The 14,812-nt window shown below is 55.0% G+C and overlaps 1 protein-coding gene across 2 annotated transcripts; it reads left to right on the forward strand.

The window, feature by feature from the left end:
* The first annotated feature begins 4 nt into the window (after positions 1-4).
* Positions 5-14,626, forward strand: CCDC151 (coiled-coil domain containing 151). 2 transcript variants are annotated; one of them, XM_009193544.4, is made up of 13 exons: positions 5-486; positions 4,257-4,378; positions 4,499-4,576; positions 8,775-8,945; positions 9,034-9,156; positions 9,247-9,372; positions 9,552-9,674; positions 11,226-11,378; positions 12,384-12,544; positions 12,618-12,774; positions 13,384-13,539; positions 14,005-14,089; positions 14,277-14,626. In XM_009193544.4, exons 1-13 carry the CDS (start codon positions 243-245, stop codon positions 14,387-14,389), a joined length of 1,812 nt encoding a protein of 603 aa, XP_009191808.1. In that variant the 5' UTR covers positions 5-242; the 3' UTR covers positions 14,390-14,626. The 2 variants fall into 2 exon arrangements, with proteins under 2 accessions (XP_009191808.1, XP_009191809.1); XM_009193545.4 differs by having other exon boundaries at positions 9,034-9,135.
* The last annotated feature ends 186 nt before the right edge of the window (positions 14,627-14,812 follow it).

Here is a 14,812-nt window from a genome sequence, read left to right on the forward strand (position 1 = left end):
TATGCAGCCTCAGCCAATGAGAACGCACTGTCAGCCACGGAACGCGGGTGGTCTCCATGGAAACACTGGAGGGAGACGGGAGGCGGTTACCTAGCAACCGAGAGATGCGGAGAGCAACCACCTAGCGGTCGGAAAGTGCATTTTTCAGAGCCCTAGGAATCCGAGCTGACGGATCCCTGACAGGAGCGACTGACTCCTAGTTGTCCCCCTAACCCCTAGGGGCCTTCGGCCCCAACCCCATCATGACATCTCCCCTGTGCAGGGCGGCCTCCGCCAACGCCCTGCCTCCTCAGGACCAGGTTTCGACGCCCTCTTCCAAGGTCAAGGGCAGGGAGGCTTCGGGCAAACCCAGCCACCTCCGAGGCAAGGGAGCAGCCCAGGCCTGGCCCCCCGGCCGTTCCAAGGGAGGATCCTTCCACAGAGATGCCGGGAAGCCCTCTGTGCACGCTCAGGTGGCTGAGTTACATAAAAAGATACAACTGTTAGGTAAGATGGCTCCAGAGGGTACAGAGGGTCAGGGGTCAACAGTGCCCATCCAATCTTCTGACCAGGCATGGTGTGACAAAGGTATTTCTCCAGCATGAGTCTAGGTGAACAGTTTCTGGGCAAAAACTCATACTTGATTCATGTTTTTCATCCTCTCTCTCTTAAAACTTCTCATGAGTTCAGAACCAAGTGAACTGTACTTCATACTTTCCTGTAATTTATTTTTTCTCTCTCTCTCTCTCTCTCTCTCTCTTTTTTTGGCAGAAATCTCACTCTGTTGCCAGGCAGGAGTGCAGTGGAACGATCTGGTCTCACTGCAACCTCCGCCTCCCAGGTTCAAGCAATTCTCCTGCCTCAGCCTCCGGAGTAACTGGGACTACAAGCACGCGCCACCACGCCCAGCTAATTTTTGTGTTTTTAGTACAGAGGGGTTTCACCATATTGGCCAGGGTGGTCTCAATCTCTTGACCTTGTGATCCGCCCACCTCAGCTTCCCAAAGTGCTGGCTGGGATTACAGGTGTGAGCCACTGCACCCGGCCTTTTTTTTTTTCTTTTTTTTTTTAGACAGGGTCTTGCTCTGTTGCCTAGGCTGGAGAGCAGTGGCATGATCTTGGCTCACTGCAATCTCTGCCTCCCAGGTTCAAGTAATTCTCCTGCCTCAGCCTCCTGACTAGCTGGGACTACAGGTGCATGCCACCACACCTAATTTTTATATTTTTAGTGGAGACAGGATTTCATCATGTTGGCCAGGCTGGTCTCAAACTCCTGATCTCAAGTGATCCACCAGCCTTGGCCTCCCAAAGTGCTGGGATTACATGTGTGAGCCACTACGCCCAGCCTTCTTTCTTTCTGACAGGTTCTTGCTATGCTGTTCAGGCTGGAGTGCGGTGGTTCGATAATAGCTGGACTCAAGCCATCCTTCCACCTCAGCCTCCTGAGTAGCTGGGACTACAGGCGTATGTCACTGTGCTTGGCCAATTTTCTTACTTTTTGTAGAGATGGGGGTCTCACTATGCTGCCCAGGCTGGTCTCGAACTCCTGGGTTTGAGCAGTTCTTCCTCCTCAGCTTCCCAAAGTGCTGGGGTTATAGGCATGGGCCACCGCACCTGGCCTGAGCATAGATTTTATTTTTTTTTATTTTTTATTTTTTTTTTTTTGAGACGGAGTCTCGCTCTGCCGCCCAGGCTGGAGTGCAGTGGCCGGATCTCAGCTCACTGCAAGCTCCGCCTCCCGGGTTCACGCCATTCTCCTGCCTCAGCCTCCCGAGTAGCTGGGACTACAGGCGCCCGCCATCTCGCCCGGCTAGTTTTTTTTGTATTTTTTAGTAGAGACGGGGTTTCACCGTGTTCGCCAGGATGGTCTTGATCTCCTGACCTCGTGATCCACCCGTCTCGGCCTCCCAAAGTGCTGGGATTACAGGCTTGAGCCACCGCGCCCGGCGAGCATAGATTTTAGAGCCAGATTTTCTGGGTTGGAATCCTGACTCTGCATAATAGTTGTCAGCCTTGGGGGACTAAGAGTAACCTAATTGTTCTCAGTTTCTCCATGTGTGAAATGGGGTTAGTAACGGTACAACATAGGTACCTGAAATGTGTAAAGTACTTAGAACAGTGCCTGGCACATAGCAAAGTACCATAAGGTGTAAACCAATGGTTCTTGTTAGAAAAGGGTTAGTTTGCCCCACAGTGGCCATTTGGCAATGTCCTAAGACATTGAGACCAGCATGGCCAACACGGTGAAACGCCGTTTCTACTAAAAATACGAAAAATTAGCCAGGCGTGGTGGCGGGCGTGTCTGTTGTGGGTGTGTGTCTTCCACTGGCATCTAGCGGGCAGAGGTGAAGGTGCTGCCCAACATGCTACAAAACACAGGAGAGCTCCCCACAGCAAATAATTATTCGGCCCAGTTGGTCATCCTGAGGTTGCAGAATCCTTGTGTATAAGCCATTATTATTGTTTTTGTTGATATTATTAAGAGGTAATCATGGCTGGGCGAGGTGGTTCACGCCTGTAATCCCAGCACTTTGGGAGGCCGAGGCGGGCGGATCATGAGGTCAGGAGATAGAGACCATCCTGGCTAACACAGTGAAACCCCATCTCTACTAAAAATACAAAAATTAGCGGGGCGTGGTGGCGTGCGCCTGTAGTCCCAGCTGCTGAGGAGGCTGAGGCAGGAGAATGGTGTGAACCCGGGAGGCGGAGCCTGTAGTGAGCTGAGATCGCACCACTGCACTCCAGCCTGGGCGACAGAGCGAGACTCCATCTCAAAAAAAAAAACAAAAAAAAAAGGGTAATCTTGCATGGTTGCTTGTGACCTTAAGCAATTTAATCAGCCCAAGCCTCTGTCTTCTCATCTGTGCAAGGCGTATGATATGCCTATGCATATGGATACCTATTGGCACATGATATATGGCATTTGGAAACCTCTTAGTCCAACATCCAAAACATAATAAATGCTCAAAGTGAAGTACAGTTGATCCTTGAACACCATGTGTTCACGTATATCATTCATCCTTTCAAGTTTAAAAAAATTGAGATGGGCAGGCCGGGTGTGGTGGTTCATGCCTGTAATCCTAGAACTTTGGGAGGCTGAGGCAGAAGGATTGCTAGAGGCCAGGAGTTCGAGACCAGCCTGGGCAACATAGGCCCTTGACTCTACAAAAAATAAAGTAGCCGGATGTGGTAGCACATGCCTCTAGCCCTAGCTACTTGGGAGGCTGAGGCAGGAGGACTGCTTGAGCCCAGGAGGTTGAGGCTTCAGTGAGCAATGATAGCACCACTGCACTTCAGCCTGGGTGACAGAGCAAGACCCAGTCCCAAAAAAGAAAAGAAAAGAAAATATGACAGTCATGGGATGCAAAACTTGAGTATACAGAGGGACAACCGTTTGTATCTGCAGTTTCCACAGGGCTGACTGCAGGACTTGAGTATGGAAGGATTTTGGTATACTCGGATCCTGGAACCAATTATCTGAGTATACCCAGGACAGGGGTTTTGTCTGTTTGTTTGTTTGTTTGTTTGTTTTGAGATGGAGTCTTGTTCTGTTGCCCAGGCTGGAGTGCAGTGGCAGGATCTCGGCTCACTGCAGCCTCCACCTCCGGAGGTCAAGTGATTCTCGTGCCTCAGCCTCCTGTAGCTGGGATTACAGTCACCTGCCATCATGCCTAGCTAATTTTTGTAGAGGCGGGGTTTCACCATGTTGGCCAGGCTGGTCTTGAACTCAGGCGGATGACCTCAGGTGATCCGCCCACCTCTACCTCCCAAAGTGCTGGGATTACAGGAAAGAGCCATTGTGCCCAGCCTCACACCTGGCTAATTTTTGTATTTCTAGTAGAGACAGGGTTTTACCATGTTGGCATTCTTACAATATTAAGTTGATGAGGCCGGGCGCAGTGGCTCACGCCTGTGATCACAGCACTTTGGGAGGCTGAGGCGGGCAGATCACCTGAGGTCGGGAGTTCGAGACCAGCCTGACCAACATGGTGAAACCCTGTCTCTACTAAAAATACAAAATTAGCCAGGTGTGGTGACGCATGCCTGTAATCCCCGCTACTTGGGAGGCTGAGGCAGGAGAATCTCTTGAACCCGGGAGGCAGAGGCTGTGGTGAGCCGAGATTGCACCATTGCACTCCAGCCTGGGCAACAAGAGCAAAACTCCGTCTCAAAAAAAAAAGTTGATGATTGCAAAAAAGGTCTTGCCTCTGGGATATTGCACCCACCCACCCACCCACCCAGTAACTGTGTGTCTGTCCACTTCACCTGCCTGACAGAGGGTGACCGGAAGGCTTTTTTTGAGAGCTCTCAGTGGAACATCAAGAAGAACCAGGAGACCATCAGTCAGCTCCGCGAGGAGACTAAGGCACTGGAACTAAAGCTGCTGGACCTGCTCAAGGTAAGGGGCGCAGGGGTGGGTGGAGGGTTCCTGTGGCGGGGATGGGGGGAGCAAGGAGGTAGCACCTGGCCTCAGGGGGAAGAGGCATGCTGAAAGGTGACTGGACTTCCCTCCTTGCAGGGAGATGACAAAGTTGTCCAGGCAGTGATTCACGAATGGAAGTGGGAGAAGCCATATCTGAAGAACAGGACAGGCCAGGTTTGCCCACCCTCACCCCACCTCCTCCTTCATTTCCAGCCTGGGTCCCCTCACCTATGAACTCCAGGCTCACCCTTTCCAATCCTTCCTGCACAGTAGCTGCCATTCGTATGCTCATTCAATTAAATATTTATTACTAACTGTCCTTGTATCTGGCATCCTGGCAGGGTAGTAAATGCAGTGAAAAAGCAGACCAAGTCTCCACTTCTAAAAGCCGCTCATATCCTAATAGGGAAAACAGGTTTTAAAAAAAAAAAAATCACAGCCAGGCGCGGTGGCTCACGTCTGTAATCACAGCACTTTGGGAGGCCAAGGCAGGCAGATCACCTGAAGTCAGGAGTTCAAGACCAACCTAACCAACATGGAGAAACCCTGTCTCTACTAAAAATACAAAACTTAGCTGGGCATGGTGGCTCATGCTTGTAATCCCAGCTACCGAGGCTGGGAGGGGTGCAGGAGAATCGCTGAACCCGGAGTAGCGGAGGTTGCAGAAAAAGAGCTGAGATCGCCATTACACTCCACAGTCTGGGCAACAAGAGCAAAACTCCATCTCAAAAAATAAGTAAATAAATACAAATTAAAAAAAAAAATAAAAAATTTAAAAAAGTCACTCTGGAACCCCGGGCAGAGGCGGCAGTGAGCTGAGGTTGTGCCACTGTGCTCCAGCCTGGGCGACAGATTACCCAGACTGGCCTCAAAAACAATGACCGCACCAGTGGCACATGTGTGTAATCCCAGCTACCGGGAGGCTGAGGTCGGCGATTGCATGAGCGCAAAGTCTGAGACTGTGCAACGAGCCACGATACAATTCACTGTACTCTAGCCTGAGTGACAGGCCAACCTGTTTTAAAAAAAAGGCTAGGCTCAGTGGGTCAATGCCTGTAATCCCAGCACTTCTGGGAAGCCGCATGGCAGATCACGCAGGTCAGGATATCGAGACCATCCTGGCTAACATCACGGTGAAACCCCTGTCTCTACTAAAATACAAAAATTAGTCAAGGCGGTGGCGGGCTTGTAGTCCCAGCTACCCAGGAGGCTGAGGCAGGAGAATGGCTTGAACCCAGGAGGCGGAGTTTGCAGTGAGCTCAGATTGGTGCCACTGCAGTCTAGCCTGGCAACAGCGTGAGACTCCGTCTCAAACAAACAAAAACAAACAAACAAAAACAAAAACAAAAGATAAAAAATCAAAATAAAGGCCAGGCACGGTGGCTCATGCCTGTAATCCCAGAACTTTGGGAGGCCAAGGTGGGCGGATCACCTGAGGTTGGGCGTTCGAGACCAGCCTGGTCAACATAGCAAAACCCCGTCTCTATCAAAAATACAAAAAATTAGCTGGGCATGGTGGTGCATGCCTGTAATCCCAGCTACTCGGGAGGCTGAGGCAGGAGAATCACTTGAACCCAGGAGGTGGAGGTTGTGGTGAGCCGAGATCATGCCACTGCACTCCAGCCTGGGCAACAGGACCAAAACTCTGTCTCAAAATAAATAAATAAATAAAAAATAAAAAATAAAACACAGTCTGTATGGGTACTCATGCCTGTAATGCCAGTGCTTTGGGAGGCCAAGGCTGGAGGATCGCTTGAGCCCAAGAGTTCGAGACCAGCCTTGCAACATAGTGAAACTTTGACTCTACAACAACAGCCAAAAGATTGGCCAAATGTGGTGGCGTTAGGATTTAGCCCAGTTATCGCCAGGCTGAGGTGGAGGATCATTGAACTGGGGAGGTCGCAGGCTGCAGTGAGTCGAGCAGCCAGACTCCAGCCTGGGTGGACAGCAAGGCCTTGTCTCAAAAATACTTTTTTTTGAGACGGAGTTCACTTTGTCGCCCAGGCTGGAGTGCAGTGGCACCATCTCGCTCACTGCAAGCTCAGCCCGGTTTCCTCGAAGGCCACCTCCTGCCTCAGCCTCCCCGAAGTAGCTGGGACTACAGGCGCCTCAGCCACCACTCGCTAATTTTTGTATTTTAGTAGAGACGGGTTTCACTGCAGCTAGCTGTGGATGGTCTCTCGGGATCTCCTGACCTCGATCACCGGGCCAGCCTCCCAAAGTGTAGGGATTACAGGCTGAGCCACCTACAGTTAGTACTTTTTTAATTTGAGACAGAGCTGAAGAATGCCCAGGTTGAGGCAGGTCGGATTCAGCCACTGTAGCCCACCTCCTTGGTTTATGCACGCCATTTTCCTGCCTCGTCTTTCGGAGCAGCTGGGACCACAGGCCGCCACTCGCCTGTTAGATTTTTAGAGTTTTAGCAGAGACGGGGCTTCACTCGTGTCAGCCGGGGATGGTCTTGATCTCCTGACCTCGCGGATCCGCCTGTCTCGCCTCCCAAAGTGCTGGGATTACAGGCTTGAGCCACCGCCGCCCGCCTCAAAATACTCTTTAAAATTAAAAGGCTGGGCCGGGCTGTGGCTCAAGCCTGTAATCCCAGCACTTTGGGAGGCCGAGATCGGCGATCACGAGGTCAGGAGATCGAGACCATCCTGGCTAACAAGGTGAAACCCCGCTCTACTAAAAATACAAAAACTAGCGCCGGGCTGGGCGGCGGTCAGGTCCCAGCTACCGGGAGCTGAGGGCAGAAGAATGGCATGAACCCGAGGCGGATGCAGTGAGCTGAGATCCGGCCACCGGATTCCAGCCTGGGCGACAGAGCCAGACCAGTCTCAAAAAAAAAAAAAAAAAAAAAAAAAAAAAAATTAAAGGCTGGGCATGGTGGCTCACGCCTGTAATCCCAGCACTTTGGGAGGCCGGAGTGGGTGGACCACGTGAGCTCAGAAGTTCATGACCAGTCTGGGCAACATGATGAAACCCTGTCTCTACCAAAACTACAAAAACGTAGCCAGGCGTTGTGGCATGTGTCTGTGGTCCCAGCTACTGAGGATGCTGAGGAAGAAGGATCACTTTAGCTCAAGGGGCAGAGGTTGCAGTGAGCCAAGATCAAGTCACTGCACTCCAGCCTGAGTGACAGGGTAAGACTCCATCTCAAAAAACAAAACAAAATAAAACTGGGCTGGGTACAGTGGCTTATGTGTGTAGTCTCAGCACTTTGGGAGGTCCAGGAAGGAGGATGGTTTGGGCCCAGGAATTCGACACCAGCCTGGGCAACATAGCGAGACCCTGCCTGTATAAATTTTTTTGTTTGTTTTTTGGGTTTTTTTGAGACGGAGTCTCGCTCTGTCGCCCAGGCTGGAGTGCAGTGGTGCGATCTCGGCTCACTGCAAGCTCCCCCGCCAGATTCACACCATTCTCCTGCCTCAGCCTCCCAAGTAGCTGGGACTACAGGTGCCCGCCACCATGCCTGGCTAATTTTTTGTATTTTTAGTAGAAATCGGGTTTCACCATGTTAGCCAGGATGGTCTCAATCTCCTGACCTCATGATCTGCCTGCCTTGACCTCCCAAGGTCCTGGGATTACAGGTGTTAGCCACCGCGCCTAGCCTAAACAATTTTTTTAAAAGAAAAAAATGGCCAGAAGTCAGCCGGGTGAGGTGGCTTATGTCTGTAATCCCAGCACTTTGGGAGGCCGAGGCAGGTGGATCACCTGAAGTCAGGCATTCGAGACCAGCCTGGCCAACATGGTGAAACCCTGTCTCTACCCAAAATACGAAAATTAGCCGGGTGTGGTGGCACATGCCTGTAATCCCAGCTACTTGGGAGGCTGAGACAGGAGAATTGCTTCAACCTGGGAGACGGAGGTTGCAGTGAGCCGAGATCATGCCAGTACACTTCAGCCTGGGCAACAGAGCGAAACTTCTTTTCAAAACAAAACAAAACAAAACAAAAATTAGCCAGGTGTGCTGGTGGGAGCCTGTAATCTCAGCTACTTGGGAGGCTGAGGCAGGAGAATGGCGTGAACCCAGGAGGAGGAGGTTGCAGTGTGCCGAGATTGCCCCACAGTACTCCAGCCTGGGCGACAGAGCAAGACTTCATCAAAAAGAAAAGAAAAGAGAAAGAAAAAAAATTTTTTTTAAATTTGTAGAACGCTGAGCCGGTGTAAGATCACCAAGGTGGTGTATACAGACAGAGAGAAGACCCTGGTGCTCTCTCTCCAAAAACAGCACAGAAGGGGTGGCCAGGGAGGTGTGTAGAAAACGGGAGAGGGGAGTCCTGGAAGCCACAATATGGGAGAAGGAAGGGAAGAAGGGCTAGGTGTGTGTCGGGGTAGGGTGTTCAGGCCCCTGCTTTCGCTCCCCTCCTTGCAGCAGGCCCTGGAGCACCTAGACCACCAGCTGAGGGAGAAGGTGAAGCAGCAGAACGCCCTGCGCCACCAGGTGGTGTTGCGGAAGAGGCGGCTGGAGGAGCTCCAGCTGCAGCACAGCCTGCGCCTTCTGGAGATGGCCGAGGCGCAAGACAGCCACACGGAGGTGGCCAAGGTAGGGGCGGGTGAGGCCTGCAGGGCAGAGGGTCGTGTGGGAGGGACTGAGTGCGGAGGGCCCTCAGCCCAGCCCTGCTGCTCTCCAGACCATGCGGAACCTGGAGAACCGCCTGGAGAAGGCCCGGATGAAGGCGCAGGAGGCCGAGCACATTACCAGCCTGTACCTGCAGCTCAAGGCCTATCTAATGGTAGGGACTAGGAGGGCTCAGGTGAGATGGCAAGCAGGGAGGGCGGGCTTAGCCAGGGACAACAGTCACAGGCCTGCCCCATCTTCCCAACCCCTCCCCACCACGCCCCAGGACGAGAGTCTTAACTTGGAGAACCGGCTGGACTCCATGGAGGCTGAGGTGGTGAGGACCAAACATGAACTGGAAGCACTGCACTTGGTGAACCAAGAGGCCCTCAATGCTCGGGACATTGCCAAGGTGCCACCCCTCTTGCTCTCGGCCATCCTGCCCAGCTGCTGCGGTCTCCCAGCTTGAGAATCTGACCTCAGCTGTCCCTGAGCTTCCCCAGCGCCCCCGCCCCCATCTATCTCCCAGCACCCTGCGGCGGGCAGCGATAGGTGCCAGCTGGTCTCCCTGCTCCCCTGCCTGCCCTCCAGAACCAGCTGCAGTACCTGGAGGAGACCTTGGTTCGAGAGCGCAAGAAGCGAGAACGCTACATAAGTGAGTGCAAGAAGCGTGCCGAGGAGAAGAAACTGGAGAACGAGCGCATGGAGCGCAAGGTGAGCGCACCCAGGGGTGCGCGCCTGTGACTCCAGCCCTGCCCGGCACAAACCAGCCATGTCCTGGCTCTAGCTCATCCTAGGCCTTCTCCCGCTTCCTAAGTTTCTCCTAACTCCGCCCCCTCTCTGACTTCACCCCCACTTAGTGCAAAGACTCCTCCCACATCTCTGATCCCGCCTCTCCTCCCCTCCCCTCCTATGCGACAGCACCATTTTGGCTCTGACATGGCCTCCAGCCTTCCCCTTGCTCAGTGACTCCTACCCATCCTTTCCCAACTGACTAGACTGCCTGTCCTAAATCTGACCCTGCCTCTAACCCAACCCTTGCTTAAGGCTCCGTCCCCTCACTCTTGGCCCCGCCCCTGCACCTGCCCTGAGGCTGCCACTCATCCAGCCCTCACCAAGGTTTTTTTTTTTTTTGAGACGGAGTCTCGCTCTGTCTCCCAGGCTGGAGTGCGGTGGCGCGATGTCGGCTCACTGCAAGCTCCGTTTCCCGGGTTCACGCCGTTCTCCTGCCTCAGCCTTCCCAGCAGCTGGGACTACAGGCGCCCGCCACCACGCCAGGCTAATTTTTTTTGTATTTTTAGTAGAGACGGGGTTTCACCGTGTTAGCCAGGATGATCTCGATTTCCTGACCTTGTGATCCGCCCGCCTCGGCCTCTTAAAGTGCTGGGATTACAGGCGTGAGCCACCGCGCCCGGCCAAGGGTTTTTTGTATTTTTTTTTTTGGTAGTTTTTTTCTGTGTGCGTGTATATATATATATATATATATATATATATATATTTTTTTTTTTTTTTTTTTTTTTTGACGGAGTTCGGCTCTGTCGTCCAGGCTGGAGTGCAGTGGCCGGATCTCAGCTCACTGCAAGCTCCGGCCTGAGCACCATTCTCCTGCCTCAGCCCCTCCCCGGCTGGGACTACAGGCGCCCGCCCACCTCGCCCGGCTAGTTTTGTATTTTTTAGTAGAGACGGGGTTTCACTGCAGCTAGCCAGGATGGTCTCTCGATCTCCTGACCTCGTGGATCCGGCCTGCCTCTGGCCTCCCAAAGTGCTGGGATTACAGGCGTGAGCCACCGCGCCCGGCCTATATATATATATTTTTAGACAGGGTCTCACTCTGTCGCTCAGACTAATTATAGCTTACTGCAGCCTTGACCTCCTGGGCTCAAGCAATCCTCTCACCTCGGCCTCCCAAGTAGCTGGGACTACAGGCACCCTACCACGCCCTGCTAATTTTTGCATTTTTTGTAGAGATGGGGTTTTGTCATGTTGCCCAAGCTGGTCGCGAACCCCTGGGCTCAAAGGATCCTCCGGCCTCAGCCTCCTAAAGTACTGGAATGAAAGGCGTGAATCACAGCTACCACCACCGCGCTCGACCTTGTCCCACTTTCTGCCCGGGTGCCTTTATCTGGCCCCAAGCTTTTGCACTCTCCCTTCTCTCCAGTTTGAGCCCTGTTCCCTCCTGGGCCCCAGTCTGGATCCCCCTCCCCGGCCTCCACCCTAAGCGCTGTCCACGGGCTAACCCTGGCTCTGACCTCAACCCACGAGCAGACGCACCGCGAGCACCTACTGCTACAGTCTGAGGACACCACCCAGGACAGCCTGCATGCCAAGGAGGAGGAGCTGCGGCAGCGCTGGAGCATGTACCAGATGGAGGTGATCTTTGGCAAGGTCAAGGACGCCACTGGCACTGCCGAGACGCACGTGAGTTCTGCCCGCAGCCCTCCCCGCCCTGCCCCGTCCACCCCAGACGGGCCCCAGGGGTGCCCAGGCTGGTGAAACCGGCATACCCTGCCTCCCCTCTCTGCCAGGTCAGTTCTTCAGCTCACAAACCTACTCCTTTCTTGAAAAACATCCCTTCCCCCTCCAGCTACCGTTCAGTTTTCCTGCTGCCCTTCACAGCAAAACCCCCAGGAGCTGTCCACACTCGCTGTCATTTCTACACTCGCCTTCCGTTCTCTCTTGAACCGTGCTAATTCCTTTGCCGTGCCAGCTCTAGGAGAACTGAGAGTTTCCTCTCTTGTTCTGTCTCCAGTGTCTGTAACATGGTCTGTGACCCAGTAGACCGCTCAGATCCTGGCAAGTGGGGTCCCTGCACCGGGTCCCTCACTTTACAGCGTCTTCTTTGCATTATTCTAAGACCAATGTGTCCCCTTTGGGTCCTGGTTCCCGCCAGTGAACACTGGACCCCAACCCTGTTTCTCCCCTCTGGGTGCCCGCCAACCTGCTGCTCCCCCCATGGGGCCGACCCCTGAGGAGTTCCGGGACTCCCACCTATTGGAGGACACCTATGGGGTCATCTGGGGCACTGAGGCGCAGCCCCTTTCCAAATGTGGGCCTTGTGAGCAGATGGCTCCGAAGAAGGGAGGTATTTCCTGTGGGATCAGGCGAGATTCGCGGCCAGAAATTGATGGCACGTTGATTTTTGGAAAGAAGCTATGCTCGCCTGTCCAGCTGTCCCCGAATTTGAGCTGACTCAAATTCCTCATATAGGCCAGAAAGGGCCCCCCAAAAATGATATATCCAGGGCTGCTCATCCTTGAAGCCACCCTGAGTCCTACCCACAGTGTCCCCATACATTGCTGTGCAAAAGACGCCAGCTCAGGCCACCTGTCCTGCGTGCGATGGGACGCAGGGTGGGGGAGAGGAGGTGGAGCGCCCCTGCGCCTCTCTAGGCCCTGGCTCTGACTGGGGCTGGGTGGCCCACAGTCGTTGGTGCGGCGGTTCGTGGCCCAGGGCGACACCTTCGCGCAGTTGGAGACGCTCAAGAGCGAGAACGAGCAGACGTTGGTGAGGCTGAAGCAGGAGAAGCAACAACTTCAGCGGGAGCTGGAAGACCTCAAGTACTCAGGGGAGGCCACGCTGGTGAGGTGAGGCGCCAGGGCCCTGGGGAGGGCGGCGGGGCGGGCTGAGCCCCCGGGGTGACCTCCCGGCTCCCACCAGCCAGCAGAAACTGCAAGCCGAGGCGCAGGAACGTCTCAAGAAGGAGGAGCAGCGGCACGCCGAGGCCCAGGACCAGCTGGAGCGCGCCTTGCGGGCGATGCAAGTGGCCAAGGACAGCCTGGAGCACCTGGCCAGCAAGCTGGTCCACATCACTGTGGTAGGCCCCGCCCGGGGGAAGCCCCACCAGGCCCTCACGGGACCAAAGAGGCGCAGCCACAAAGCGGGGGTTCCTGCCACACCCGCTTGCCCTGGGGAACATGGCCTGCCACATCCTCTGTCCCGAACGTCAGAGGCCCCGCCCACAGGGGAAGCCCCACCCCATTCCCCGCCCCACCTCCCTGGGGAAGCTCTCACTCCCCAAGGAAGCCCAAGACTTCAGACCCCTGTCCCCTCTCAAGCTCCGCCTCCAAGGGAAAGAAGTTCCACCCTGTCCCAGAAAACCTCGGAGACCTATCTGCAATTCTGGAGCAACCCGAGACAGACGCCCTATCCTGCCCGCAGCAGAGGCCCATTTCTTCAGGAGGCCATCCCACAATGGTCTCCCTCGAATCCTTACTGTTCCCAAGAGGCCTCCCCGAAACCTTTTCATATAGAGCTAGAGTTCAGAGACTTCCCCATCGCAGACCCGGCCTTGATCTAAGTCCCCGCCCACAATGGCTAGGATGGCCCCTGTAGGTGGGCCCTTAGCTCCTAGGCCCAGCCCCTGGGTGGGGCCTTCCAATAGGCCCCACCCCTCTCGGCTGACCCGGCTCTACCTTGGCCACAGGAGGACGGCCGCTTCGTGGGGAAGGAGCTGGATCCCCAGGCAGATAACTATCTGCCAAGCCTGCTGGGCCTCGTGGAGGAAAAGCTGCTGAAATTGCAGGCGCAGCTCAGGAGCCACGACGTGCAGGAGATGCTGCGCCACATCGCTGACCGCGAGGTGCCCTGCAGCCCTGGGGCAGAGCTCCAGAGCTCTAGTAGTGGGGCTGGGTTGGAAAACCAGGGAACTGGGGGACACTTCGAGAGACCAGAGTGCAGGCTGATCAGCCAGGAAGGGGTCTCGGGGACACAACGGGTGAGGTTTGAGGAGCTGGGGGTGAGCCCGAGCCACGAGGGAAGAAACCAGACGAGGTGCAGGCGGATCCCGGGAGGCTAGAGAACGCGGCTGGGGGATCGGGATGGGGAGAGGCCTATAGCAGGGCCCCAGAGACCAGGGGCGGACCTGAGTGATGAGGAGGCAAAGCTGGGTATCAAGGTGCCTGCTGAAGGAAGGATGGAAGTGGGCAATGGTCTCCAGCTGGAACCAGGGCATATCTGCGAATGGGGTAGGGAGGAGGGAGAATGTGATTTCTCGGTGGCCCCTGGCCCCTCCCACCTTCCTCTCTCACTTCCCATCCCCGCTTAGTTCCTCGCCAGCTTAGAGGGAAGGCTGCCTGAATACAACACCCGCATCACGCTGCCCCTTGCCACTCCCAAGGACAAGTTTTTTGGTCAGTATGGGTGGGGGGATGAAGGGGTGCGGTTAGGGCCCCAAGCTGGGGAACAGGAGGTTGTCCCATACCCTGCTCAAGGCCAAGGTGGGGGTGGAGTGGGGTGGTAAAGGGAAGGGGTACCAGGGATGGGGACCTGGATCCCTCATCGCTCCCTGCTCATCCCCCCCCCCCCCCCCCCCCGTAGATGAAGAGAGTGAGGAGGAGGACAACCAGGTAGTGACCCGCGCATCGCTAAAGATCCGTTCCCAGAAATTAATCGAAAGCTACAAGAAGCACCGTCGCTCTCGGAGGTCCTAGAGTCGCCCTGACACCCACCTGGCGGCCCCCATCGGTGCCCCCGATCCCTCCGGGTCTAGCGCAGGCCCCACGGGGCCCCTTCAAGGGCTGAACGTGGCCCGGACAGGGAGCGGAGGCGGCCAGCGGCGCCCGGAGGGGAGGAAGGGGCCAGGCCAGACGTTCCCACAGTAAATCTCCCCAGCCGGGTCTGCCCCGGCCTCAGAGTTGCGCAATAAAGGTTACTGACCACGCCCCTGGCATTCATCTCTTTTTGACCCTGCACCACCCAAGAGATGGCTGTCCCTGAAAACCCAGGGCCACAGACTCTGCCTCCTCCAACCTGGGTCATGATGACTCCCATCAGCTGGTGACGCAGATGGAGCTTAAAAATGGGAGATGGCCGGATGTAGTGGTTTTACGCCTGTAATCCCAGTATTTGAGGAG

The sequence above is a fragment of the Papio anubis genome, chromosome 20 (assembly GCF_008728515.1).
Source record: "Papio anubis isolate 15944 chromosome 20, Panubis1.0, whole genome shotgun sequence".
NCBI lineage: Eukaryota > Metazoa > Chordata > Mammalia > Primates > Cercopithecidae > Papio > Papio anubis.